Genomic DNA, 13,176 nt, shown 5'->3' with positions numbered 1-13,176 from the left:
GATACATGTATTTTGTTTCTGGCACGCACACGTCATGCCCAAGTTGCATGCTTTGTTGGGTTATTTGGCCGTGTTTAATTAGGATAGGTTGAGGCTCATTATCGTACTGACATTTGGTAAATGCCAGGCTAGAAAAACTCAATGGTCACGCTCCTTTGAAGCGGGTAGTTGGAGGGTTGGAGGGCACCACTGGTAGGTCCTACGTCTTTGCTTTCCCTCTGTTGTTTCTGTCTGTCTTTCATACTTTTTCCCCCGCTCTAAATGTGGCGATGTGCTTCTCTTAACACGTAGTACAAACAAGCAAGCCCCTTTGGCAGTGAAGCAAAAACACAATGAATATATGCAAAAAATCATGCAATGCACTTTACAAGTCAGTGCAACTTTACAAGTCTGTGCGTTAACTAGTTTCACAACTATAAGGTTAACACGAGTTTTGCATACCGTCCAGGACTTTTTTTCATAGTAAGTGGACCAAATAACCGCTGATATAATATCGAACTCGGGCTGGAGGATTCTTTTGATAAATACAGTACACAAATGTGTTAAGTGAAGCATTATTGTCACAATTAAAACCCAACAAGAGTGTGATGCATGTACATTAGCTGGAAGTTGGCTTTTGTTTTATATGTTAGTGTGAGTTTTTCGGCATGTACAACATAATTAGGCCACATAAATACTGAAGTGGGTGGTTGGCGGGTGCTCTGGTGTGGTTTGCTTCTTCTTTCCTATCAAACATCTATCATCCTTATCTCCCCTTTTTCTTTTTTATGTTTGTTACTCTCTTGTAACACCTCTAATCTTCTGGCGCTCATATGACCTTATGCAGTTTCGAGCGCCGTAAAACCTCTTCTAAAACAAAAAACAAAAAATGCTGAAGGTTAGAGAAGTTACAAGAGTGTAGCAAACACCAAAAAGAAGGAAGAGAGATAAAGACGATAGATGTTTGATAGTGGGGAAAAAAGCAAACCACTCCAAAGCACCCGCCAGCCACCCACAATTTTGACTTGAAGAGTTTTGTTTCATTATCAAAATATCAGAAATAGTGACCAAGCCCTGACCAGGTTACAAGTACATCTCCCAGTTTGTATTCTTGTTTCCCTTCCCGCAATGTGGCGGGCCAGACGAAGCGGGTGGTTGGCTGGTGCTCTGGTGTGCTTCTTCTGTGTATGCTTGTTACTCTCTTGTAACAGCTCTAATCGTCTGGCGCTCATATGACCTTATGCAGTTGTGAGCGCCGCAAAACCTCTACTAAAACTTTTCCCTCCCGCAATGTGGCGGGCCAGACGAACTGACCCCGCGGGTTGAACCTGGTCCGTGGACTGTAGATTGGTGACCCCTGATGGAGGGCAAGGACTTTGGGGAAAATGATAAAACTGCATTTGTGTGCGTGTGCGTGTGCGTGTGTGTGTGTGTATATGTGTGTGTGTGTGTGTGTGTGTGCGTGTGTGCGCGTGTGTGTTGGTCATACAATAAACTTGTGCGCCAGCCATCCGTCAGGTTTGACCGTAAAAGGGTTAAAACGAATACTGCTTATCATCTTGGGCAAGGACTTTGGGAGTACTTTACGAGGGTCACACTATACAATACAAAAATAGTCTCCTTTGTCAGTCGGCCTCTTGTTTTGGAAACCCGCGGCCAGAGAGTGAGCTTCTCATTTTAGCAGTTTTGTTTTGTGTGCTTTTGATTTGAAGTGTTTACTGTTCAACAGTTAAATGATGATTATAACTTTTTAAATTAATATGGTCTGTTGTTGTCAGATTGAATTAGGAATCACAGCTAGTGAGCCTTTGATATTGTATGGTATTGGTATAGGCAGGATTTAAAGTCCCTTTCAGCTCCGTAGTGTTATTTAATTGGGGGGGATTTCAAAAGTTTGATTTCATACAGGATGGAGCTAAATGGATGAAGAGTAGGGGTCAAGAATAAAACAGTAGGCCTATTTGGAATTCCATCTTGAGTTGTCCTCTTTGTAGTCGAGTGTTTGGCCATTCTTAGCTTAGTAAATAGAGCCCGTAACGCGAAGAGAGTTATGTTATGTGCAGCACTGTTGTTATATTTGTGGAACAGCCATTTTGTTTGACTGAAAATCCGTTAAACACTACTTTTAGACAGGAAGAAAGAGGTCTTTAAATGTATATCATACATGTATATGATTTACTGAAGCCTCTAGTGTGGGTGGTTGGCGGGTGCTCTTGTGTGGTTTGCTCCTTCTTTCCTATCTAACATCTATCGTCCTTATCTCTCTCTCCTTTTTTCTGTTCATTACTCTCTTGTAACACCTCTAATCTTCGGCACTTATATGACCTTATTGTGTTGCGAGTGCCGTAAAACTCTTACTGAAATGAAGCCTCTAGCTAGAGTGTCAAAGTGTCAGTTTCTCTGTTGTTTGTGGCAATATGAATCCAGTGTTTGATTTCCTGTCGTCTTTGTGAACACAGAAATTCGCTTATTTCGAGAAGTTGTGTTTGTTTGTTTTGTTTTGGGTTTTTTGTTTGGTTGTTGTTGTTGTTTTGTTTTTTTGGATGAATTATTGGAGCTTTTATTGTTGCTTGTAGATAGTGTGAATGTGCTTTTCACTCATCATGTGAACAAAAAATTCTTCAGTCAGAACAAAAAAGTCTTCAATCACAGAATTCGTGCCGAGCATTGTGATCTTTTCATTTGAGGACACATCTATATTGGTCACCCACTGAATTCCTCCCCCTCTCCCCTCCTTTTTTTTTCTGTGTCATTGGTAGATGCTTTAGAGGTGGGTGGTTGGCAGGGGCTCCAGTGTGGTTTGGTCCTTTTTTTCCTGTCAAACATCTTACTTTGTTGTCTTTAACTCTCTTCGTGGTTGGCGGGTGCTCTGGTGTGGTTTGCTCCTTCTTTCCTATCAAACATGATCTATCGTCCTGATCTCTCCTCCTTTTTTGTGTTTGTTACTCTCTTGTAACACGTCTATTCTTCGGCACTTATATGACCTTATTGTGTTGCAAGTGTGGTAAAACTTACTAACACTACTAACACAGCACCTAATCTTCGGCACTCATGATACGATCTAATTGTGTTGCAAGTGCCTTGAAACTCTTACTAAAATATAACAAAGATGCTTTATTTTCTTTCCTATTGAGAGTGGTTGGTGGGTGCTCTGGTGTGGTTAGCTTCTTCTACTTTCCTATGAAACATCTATCGTCCTTATCTCCCCTTCTTCTTTTTTATGTTTGTTCATTATTCTCTTGTAACACCTAATCTTCTGGCGCTCCTATGACCTTATGCAGTTGCGAGCGCCGTAAAACCTCTTCTAAAACTAACTCTTTCCTTTTGTTCCGTTTAACAGATTCGCTTCCTGGCAGACACAAATGGAGCCCTGACTAAGGTGAGTACACGTCTCACTCAGACTCATTGCCAGTTCACTTATTAAATACATGCTGGTTTTCCTTATAAATGTTTTCCCCCCATTTGAAAAAAAATTAGTGTGTCGGTTACAGAGTACGACATGTACTGTGTAGTTTCTACGTTTTTTTTTACTCTCAATGTTTCTGTGTCTGCCTGGCTTATTTTTTTCTCTGCTCTAAATGACAGTTTTTGTGACTATATTCTACTCTTTACTTAAATTAGTAATGAAATGCCACAAAATACTACCGAATCTACTCTAATGGTCACCTGTCCAAGACAATCACCCCGCAACCTCAGTGCTTTCTTGTCGTATCTCCATTTTTAATTTTTTTTTGAAAACAGTTCGTAACTAAGAGTGAGCTCAAAAAGTCTCATTTTCACTGTTGAAAAAATGGAGATGCGATGAGAAAGCACTGAGGTTGGGACCTGTACAATACTACCACATCCTACTTTTCCTTTTTTATATGTAATAATGGCACAGTCCAGGACTCTAGTGGTTGGAGACCGCCACTAATAGGTCCTACTTCTTTACTTTCCCTCTGTTGTTTCTGTCTGTCTGTCTTACTTTTTCCTAGCACAAATGACCATTATTGTGTCGATGTGCTTCTGTTTACTCTAACAAACAAACTGTGAAAGACATCCATTCATCAAAGACAGCCACTTTCCTCCTCGCCAATGGGTGGCCGTCTTGGACCATTTCGACTGAAGCTGTATTTCAATGTGCTTGAAGACTTCTGTTGTGCCAACAGACCTTAGGTTCTTCACAGAGTAACGCAGAAAGCGGAGGAGCCTAATATGTATAACATGCAATTCTTTTATTTGTACTTCCTGTAGTCAAGGTCTGTGTTTCAATAATAAGAAGTATTGAAAATTCATATTTATACTTATCTTTAGATAGGTTTGTATAAAAACTACTATGATGGTTTTGACGTGTTTCTTTGAAATAAATGGAACAGGTGAATATTAATTAGGTAACTGCCTTGATGTTTTTGTTTTGTTTCTAGGGTTTTTATTTTTGTTAATTGACTTTCCTCTTTTCTCAGGCACTCGATGTCGAGTTGGATCTTACGGCTGTTCTGGGGAATGTGCGTTGCAAACGGTGAGGCTCCATGTTGGACTTTCCTTATATTATGATAATTACGGTTTGCTGGATAGTGGCAATGATAGTACATAACAAGATGGGCCACTTCTCTCTTTGAGCCAATTAAAAAGTGTCCTCAAAATTTGGTGGCGCCCTCTTCACAAAAGCGCACTCTTTGCGAACAGAGTTACCCTACTTGAGTTTTTAAAAATCAAAGTGAAACTAGCATGTTTTGGAATAAATTTCGGAAGAACGCTTTTTTAAAATGGTTACGCTGACAAAAAACCTCTTCCGGAGGAAAGGGTGATTGTTTTCTTCGTTTAATTTGACTTTAGAATGAAAGGCGAGAGGTCATTAAAATATAAAAAAAACTAAAACTACGCACTGAACGTACCCGAACTGCTGATGAACAGCAGTCGATCTGCGCACGCAAGGAGGTGCTATTCCTATTCTTCTTCTGGAAAAACGAAAGAGAGCTTCAAAACAGACTGCAGCGCCATCTGAAGCAAAGAGCATACTTCCTGCGGACACTTTTTTGGCTGAGTGGCCCATCTTGTTATGTACTATCATTGATAGTGGTGTGGGTTGCTCCTTCCTCCTTTTTTCCCCTGTAACATCTGCAGGTATTGTCCCAGTCTTCTCCTGCTTGCCTCTGGCTGTTATTGAGCTGACTTGCTAGAGCAACGATTTAATAACTTGGGAGACAAACAGAGTCGGAGAATAAGATTGTGTGACTTTTTTTGGCTCCGGTTTTCGGAGGAGGCTGCTCAAATGGAAGAAAATAAATTTCGGATTTGCATTATTTTTTTTTTTTTCGGTGTACTGCTGTTTTCAGATTAACTTCTATTTAAGTAGCGGATTCCGTGGTGTTTGTGTTACAAATTCTGTAAAGATTTTACTGGAACCCTAAACTAACCTCTACCCCCTCCCCCTCCCCACCCCATTTGCAGCTACGCCCTTGTGGCGGAGGACGGTGTGGTCAAGGCTGTGAACATTGAGCCTGATGGCGCCGGTCTCTCCTGCAGTCGGGCTGCGGATATCCTCAAGATGGTTTGATCGTCGTCATCCCCATGTGTCGTTATCCTCAACAGTGAGCAAGCAAGGCACCAACCCACCTCGAGGCGAGGCTCACAATTAGTCTCACACACACACACACACACACACACACACACACACACACACACCCCAATGTGTTACTGTTGCCTCGGAGGAAAGAATGTGGCCGTCGACCTTAACGGCTGAGATACACACTTGTATCCATTGTTGTATCCGTTGTTGTTTTTTTATGTTAGTGTGTTTCGCCTACGGAAACATTCTTAGTGTGTGTAGGTTGATTGGTTCACTTGAAGCTTATTCTGACAGATAATGAACAACCGGTGGATGCCTAGTATTTTCTAATCATTAGTGGAAATTGGCATGTATGTCTCGTTCTTAATATCAGAATTAATCGGTATTACTTTTTATCAAGCACCTCATATACCTATTGTAATGATATTTAGTCCCTACATGTCTGTAGTTGGGAAGATATTTCCTCTTTAGATATTAAAACTTCTGCCATTGATTTTTAGCATTTCATAATTTCTGTTTCGACCTTTTGCGGGTTCAACGGGATTTGATATTCACAGCTGATTGGTTTTGTTGTTCCTGTAAAACCAAGTTCATCTTTTCTCTCTTCTTTTTTTTTAGCTATTATGATGGTTAGTGTCTTGCAGCAATAGTGATCCATTGATGTATTTGTGCACACTTCAGTGTCAGAGACAAAGAAAAGGAAAATCATTTTGGTCTACTTTATGGAAACAGTTTACTCTAGTTTTTGAGAACAGTTTTCTTTTGATTAAATAATGCTGAAAATGAAAAATTGTGTTTCCAATGTTCTGTTGACTAGTTTGCTCACTTCAATGTACTCTCCAGCAGCTAATGATGAAATTATACTTGCAATCTCAGAACAGTGGACTGTTTTTGTAATCTTTAAAACAATATGTAATCAAGATTTTGAATTTGAATCGAGCATTGATTTTGTTGTTTTACATTTGGGACCTGTCTGACTAATATGAGATCTAAGTACGTAAATTAAAATGGCTTTAAAATATTGCTTGATAAAATATAAATACATGCTGTAACTTGTAAGCATTTCGCTTTCAAGGGTATTGTCAGTAAGATGCTGAAGATGTTTTCTAATTTTATTTTGCCTTGTCTTGTCACGAGCTGAACTTATGAATAAATTTCCGCAAAGCCACATATAGCTGTCATGCACTAAAACGCAATAACCTTGTTGTCCCAACTAACTCCTGCATGTTGCCACGTCCAATTTACCAGACTTTCATCTCATGATTAGTGGATTTATGATATTATGCCTTTATGTAAACACAGCCACCCAGGTCTGTTGATTAGACAATGAGAAGGTGATCATTGATTTATATCACAATAAATTTTGGAGTCCACTGAAAAGCCTCTTTTCTTATTTCATATATATTGAAACAAATTATTGGTTTTTTGTGTGTTTTTTTCTTAAAACAAAGAATGTTAAAATACTGTGGTTAGCGGGTGCTCTGGTGTGGTCTGCTTCTTCTTCCTATCAAACATCTATCGTCCTTATCTCCCCTTCTTCTTTTTTATGTTTGTTACTCTCTTGACGTCTTGTAAGACCTAATCTTCTGGCGCTCATATGACCTTATGCAGTTGCGAGCGCCGTAATACCTCTACTAAAACTCTTTAAAAAAGCGCTGGCATCTGTATTTTAATGGTTTGGTTCTTCACTGTTGCACAGCTGACGCTAGTACATTCAAGAGTGAGGAACTGCTGAAGCTAACTTGCAAAACGTCTACATTAAATAATTGTTGTCTGCTTTGATGCTGTATCCTATTCAGCCAAGGTTGGCTCTGACTAGCAAAAAGGTAGAAGCAATCTGCCTCTTAAATCATCAATATTTATGTATGTTAGGGGTATACAATGTTTATAATAGTACAATCAGTCAAACGAATTTGTGGGTACTCCACCCAAGTAATATCTGCTATTTTTATAGTTCACGTTTAGCTTGCATGCGTACCAAAGAAGGTATGTAATCCTGGTATTCTGGATTATCCAGTAATTCCAAAGCCAGATTTGTTTCTTGTAAGTGTGTGTGTGTGTACACACACCATGCTGGACCACCATTCCAATACATGTAAATAAAAATAATGCAGACTATTTCTTGGTCAAAGGTGGTGGGGGGGGGGGGGGGGTAGCTTGGTTAGTATTTATTGCTGGACTCCAAAGTGGCTGACACTGGCTCTTTTCTTTGTGTGTATGTGTACGTGTGTACTACAGCGCTTGCAACTGCATAAGGTCGTATGAGCGTGCAGGACACAGTAAACCCTATCCGTACGCCCTGGGGTCATTTTTTACCCCTGGGGTTGTATTCTTCACATTTTAGAATACTTCTACATCTAGTACGAAGATCTCTTTGAAACTTTCAGTATTTCTCAAAAAATCATTTTGACAGACTGCTATGCTAAGCGTACAGATCGAATTAACGAGTTAATTTCCTCTTTGGATGTGGTGGCACAGAGTTCCCCAGGTCGTATGGATACGATAGTAAAACATGTCGTACGTATAGGGTTAAAACTAATATATATTGGGAAGAGACCATACCAATGAATAATATCAGCTCACACCTATGGCCACAGAGTAAGATAATTCCAAGAACAAAAAAAGATTGCATCCAGATTGTCAACATTAAAATAGTAACAATAAAGTGCATACTATTATTAAATTATTTTCTGTAATATTCATAGTATTAGTTTTGTATTCCTACTTCTGCTGCTGCTGCAAGGGCTTCGAACTGCTAGTACAAGAACTACTTCTGCTGCTGCTGCTGATGATGATGAGATGATCTGCTCTGCTGCAGCTAAAATTGAGTGTGCTACAATACAGCAATTAACGTAGGAGGAGAAAAAGAAGAGAGCTTGTAAAAGTGCGGGCCCATAATGTGGCGAAACTTTATATAGGTCTTTCAAGTTCTTATGTCTCATCTAGATGCATAAATTAGTTGACAAATCTGATCTAGTAAATCGAATCACACAAATGCTTTATATTACAAGTCACTTCATTGCTGACTATAGTATTATTTATCTTGATGAATACTGATAATAGTACATGTAATAGTTTGAAATTCTTTCTAGTCAAGGAACAAAAATCCAGCATACAGAACGGTCGGGGTGATGCGCGGCAAGGAAGCATCCTGTCCTGTAGCCGGTTTGGAAAACGCGTTTCGACACGTGTCAAGACTCAAGACGTCCTGCTGAAACCGAAACGGCTACGTTCATGGCTGGTTAGGCCATGACACTTTTTCCCCAGCTGCAGGTGTCCATTTTGGAAAGTCTCAATTAAAACATATTTCTAGATTTTTTTTCAAACCTCTAATTTATTGGGGGCACGTATCATTACTATCATGCTGTTGACATATATCATTAAGCCAATAAAATGAAAATTGAAATGTTTGCATGTAGCCGGTTTATGAAGAAACCGACGATATGGATGTGTTCATTGTCTTGAGATAGGCTTTGAAGAGCTGACTTATCTTCCAGTTTATGCATAGGAACTGCTTTGTTCGTTTGGATAGGAAATCCACCCAGGGTGGCGAGGGCTCAAGGCACTGGTCCCAGAGGATAATCTATCACTTTTCGAAGGTCCAGATCATTTTCTGTAGACAACATGAGAAGCTGCCCAAACATGTCTTTGTGCTGTTAATTTCACCTCATTTTTCTTTGTTGTCTTCAGCTTAGCTGTCTTTTGTCGTGAAGCAAAAGTCGGTTTCCTGTTTCTTTTGAGAGGTGCATGGAAACTCTCGGCTTGTTCAATAGGGGTTGTCTTGACAAAATGCTCGTATTGATCTAGCTGTTTTCCATCTTTTTCAATTGACAAAAGATATGTTCCTACTTTCTTTGTAGCTTCCATTCCTAAAGACAGAGAAATCAGTTTGTCATTTCCATTAGTGTCAAATATGTTGATAAACGATTCAAAAGATTGCATGATACTTTGTACACTTTTCTCTAATAGTCTCATTTGTGATTGGTGGCAGTCTTTGTGTTCTTCATTCTTACTGTCCAGTCCTGATTCTTCCAACAGGGCAGTAACAATACTCGCCCTTTTATGTCTCGTCATGCACCACGTGTGGTATGCAGCAACATTTTGACTAAAACCAACAATGTCAACTTACATTTGGCTTGGCGGTTAATTGTTTGCTCAGTTGTGAAGTCCACAGCATCTTGCACCGGACACTCTTGACCTGTGCACACTGAATCCTTTGCATCGCAAAAGCTCTTCGGCACCAGGATGAGAACCTTTCAGGTTCAGCAGAGAAGGATGATGTATGCAGAGAGGTATCTAGCATATTTGGGGAGGTCCATGCTAATGAAAAGGGGAAACATCTGCTCAAGACAAGTTACGTGCAAGTCGCAGTCAATTCTCTTTGTTTGTTGCTGTAAGACAGTTGAGAACTTTCCACAGTGCATCCTTGTACATCATCAAAACTGAGCAGTCCTGCCGAGTTTCCCATAACGAACATCCAGTTGAACGGAAAAAAGCTCTCAACAAGTTCTTTCAATGAGCTCATATGCTCGTCATTTATGTCATTGTTGGAATAAGAAACATCTTTCAATTCCTCCTTTGCTTTTTCAAAGAACAAGTCAAATGCTGTCCATGTTGTTGAAAAGCATTTCTATGTAAATTTATTAAAGACGCATTGTTATAGCTTTGTGATCTTTCATCACCTTTTCAATAGACCCATCGGCACAGATTTTGGAATCTATAATCCACTTCTTCACATCACTTTGGCTGTTGCTTTTAGATATACACAAAGTACGTGAAACACATCGAGGTGAATGAAAGCATCTTTATATACTGTAGAGAACCTTGTTCTGCCACACAAGTGAATAATGCCATCTTTGCTACAGCCAGATGAAATGTGATAAAAGTATACTTTTGACCAACTGCTCTGATTGCCCCTTGTGAAATTTTCAGTACTTCTTGTTCAGTTGAATTTTCTGTAGTTGGTTGGCTCAGAGGTTCCATGTAATCTACAGTTGAGCAAAAGTACACGTGACGCCTACTTGCCCACGTTTTTAAAATGACGTGCGGCAGTTTTGCATTTTTTTTTTTTATCAATAAGCAATAGCAAGGGTTATAACTCCTTAACTCAAAGTTATTGAGCATAAAATCCTCATTTTGTGCCTCAAAGCGTGTGCCTATCAGAAAACTATTGTACCGGGTTATAGAAGATTTGAAGCAATAGAATTAACCACTTCTATAGATTTTGATAAATCAGCCTTTGAATTTCCTTTTTTCCTGCTTGCACCTTGTAATTAATTAACAAACAAATATTTTACAACACTTACATCATTTTATAATAGTGAGTTTTACATTATGAAAGAACACATTTGTGGCTTCACAGAGAACCCCAAAATAAAAATCAAGTATTTTCTTAATTTCTGTACAATCAAGGGCCGTAACCGTGTAGATTGCCAATATTTTGGAGCAAACTTTTTGGGGGGTGTGGGTCCCTAGGTCTTAAGTCCTTCCAGAAAATCATGGTGGCGAAAAATCCGGGGGGGGGGGTCACTCCCAGTAGCCCATAGCCTAATGCTACTGTGTTCATCAAACCAGCTAGAATTTCCCCAAGCGAATCAATATATGACAAATGACCAGTATTTTTTCAGTCTTGGATAATTTTTAATTTAAAAAGTGTGTTGAATTTTCTCAACTCGGGTAGGTCAATTTTTTCTTCTTCTATAGAATGCATAAATTCCACGAAAATAATGAATGCCACGGAAGTTTCACATTTCTTTAGTCGTAGTCGCACATAAACAATTGTTGGTGATGATTTAAATTTAAGAAATTTGCCAGAACTAAGACTAAGACCAAGTGCTTATGCACCTGTTCTTGGACTGTAGAATAACCCATGGGAACATACCACTAAAACAAGATAAAAGGAAATCGCTCTGTTTTAATCTTCTGAGATCTTTGCATACGGGTCTAAAAATTGGGATGACCAACAGAATAAGCCCAATCATAAAGGTCGCTGCAAACTAAGGTTCCGACAGGTTTTCTTCGATGAAAGCCTAAAGTAGGTAAAAAAAATAATAGGGGATCTACAGTATGTACCTTAAAGTTTTCAAAACATTTAAAAGTTGACATATTTTTCTCACTTTAACAATCAGTCAGAAACACGATTCAATGTACTGGGCAAGTAATTTTTAGACTCACGTGGAGCATGCGGAGACCCCTACGTCAAGACAGCCGGGGAATGAAATTTTCAAGCTTACACTACACTGAAATTAAATGGGGTTTTTTCGCCCCCTCCTGCCCACCCAGCAGTAATGGGTACCTGACTTCGAGTTGGGGAAGTAAAGGCAGCGTGGAAAGGAACTGGCCACCCTACCACAACAGGCCGACGGCCCAGAAAGTTGTCTCACTGACAAGGCAATCCCCAATGTCCGGATCGGATGCGGGAACAACTTTCCACTGAAATGTGGGGGCAGGGTGGCGTCACTCTCTCAAAATGAGCAATTTGTAGGCAAGGTTACTGTAAGTCATTTATTTTAGTGATCTTGTGTATGCAGCCAAAGAGCAGTTTTTTAAAATAAGGCCTAAAGAAAAGAACATAATTTTTTATTATCGGATGAAGATTCTTTGAAAATAGAATTTTGTTTGGTCGCTGGCCTTCAGAAGTGCCTTGCAAAGTTTCATGGGCATTGGCAAAAAAAAAGGACATTTTTCTAACGGGGACAGACGAAAGTGAACAAGCTATAAGAAGAGCTCTCCACCTGTCTCTGTTTGGAGCGATCTTCTCCATCCCCAGCCAGCTACCGTATGTCATGTATGCCTGGGATCTGCTTCAAGATCTTTTTTCTTGGTAGATCTCAACCTTCCTCTCGTTCCTTCTCTTCCCCTGGGGGTTCCATCTACTAAGGCATTGGTCACTAAACTTGTACCAGTACTAAAACACATTTTCTATGAACTCATTGCATTCAACCCAAATTGGACTGAAGTAATAATAATAATAATAATAATAATAATAATAATAATAATAATAATAATGTAGATCTTTTCTATTGCGCCAACTCTCGTGAGAACACAGCTCAAGGCCCTTTACATATATGCACGTACCAAAAATATTCACACAAACACACACCCACCCACACTCAGGCACACATTACACGCACACACATATTAAATATAAATAAACTAGAGTAAACACACAAGAAATGAGCTGCAGTTCCTTTAATTATTATTTCAATCATCAGTATATATGTACACAATTTTTTTTTTTATAAACGACGTACAAGAAAGAATATTACAGTACATTCATATCTCCACAACAATTTCAATTGTTTGGGTGTCAACATGCCATAGTTCACCACCCATTGTAAGGGCACCACAAGGAGTAGGAGGAGGGAGAGAGGGAGGGAAAGGAAGGAGGAGAGGGGGAAATAAGGAGGGAAAAAGGGAAGACAGGAAGAAAAGGAAGCACATCAGTAACTTGTGACCACATAAAATCTGCACTTGATATTTTAAAAAACCCCAAAAAAACAACTAAGATACTGTTCATACATTTATAGTCTTTCTGGTTGTAAAATCTTTCATGCATTCGACAAAACTTAAGATCATTAAGGAGGTTAGCCATGAGAAAAGCTCCCCGCAAAAAAAAAAAAAAAAAAAAGATTCTGTATAGATTTAAA

At 39.3% G+C, this 13,176-nt stretch overlaps 1 protein-coding gene across 1 annotated transcript in view; it reads left to right on the top strand.

Moving 5' to 3' along the window:
• The window catches only part of LOC101849474 (peroxiredoxin-5, mitochondrial), a 35,267-nt gene extending 28,360 nt beyond the window's left edge, over positions 1-6,907 (top strand). The window contains exons 4-6 of the mRNA XM_005103012.3: positions 3,320-3,358; positions 4,422-4,477; positions 5,410-6,907. Of these exons, the coding sequence (XP_005103069.1) occupies positions 3,320-3,358; positions 4,422-4,477; positions 5,410-5,515 (201 nt within the window). The 3' untranslated portion in view covers positions 5,516-6,907. The remainder of the gene's footprint in view (positions 1-3,319; positions 3,359-4,421; positions 4,478-5,409) is intronic.
• Positions 6,908-13,176: the final 6,269 nt, after the last annotated feature.

The sequence above is a fragment of the Aplysia californica genome, unplaced genomic scaffold, assembly GCF_000002075.1.
Source record: "Aplysia californica isolate F4 #8 unplaced genomic scaffold, AplCal3.0 scaffold00354, whole genome shotgun sequence".
Classification (NCBI taxonomy): domain Eukaryota; kingdom Metazoa; phylum Mollusca; class Gastropoda; order Aplysiida; family Aplysiidae; genus Aplysia; species Aplysia californica.
Note: the sequence above shows the minus strand (reverse complement) of the source record. Positions and strands in the feature narration are given on the sequence as shown.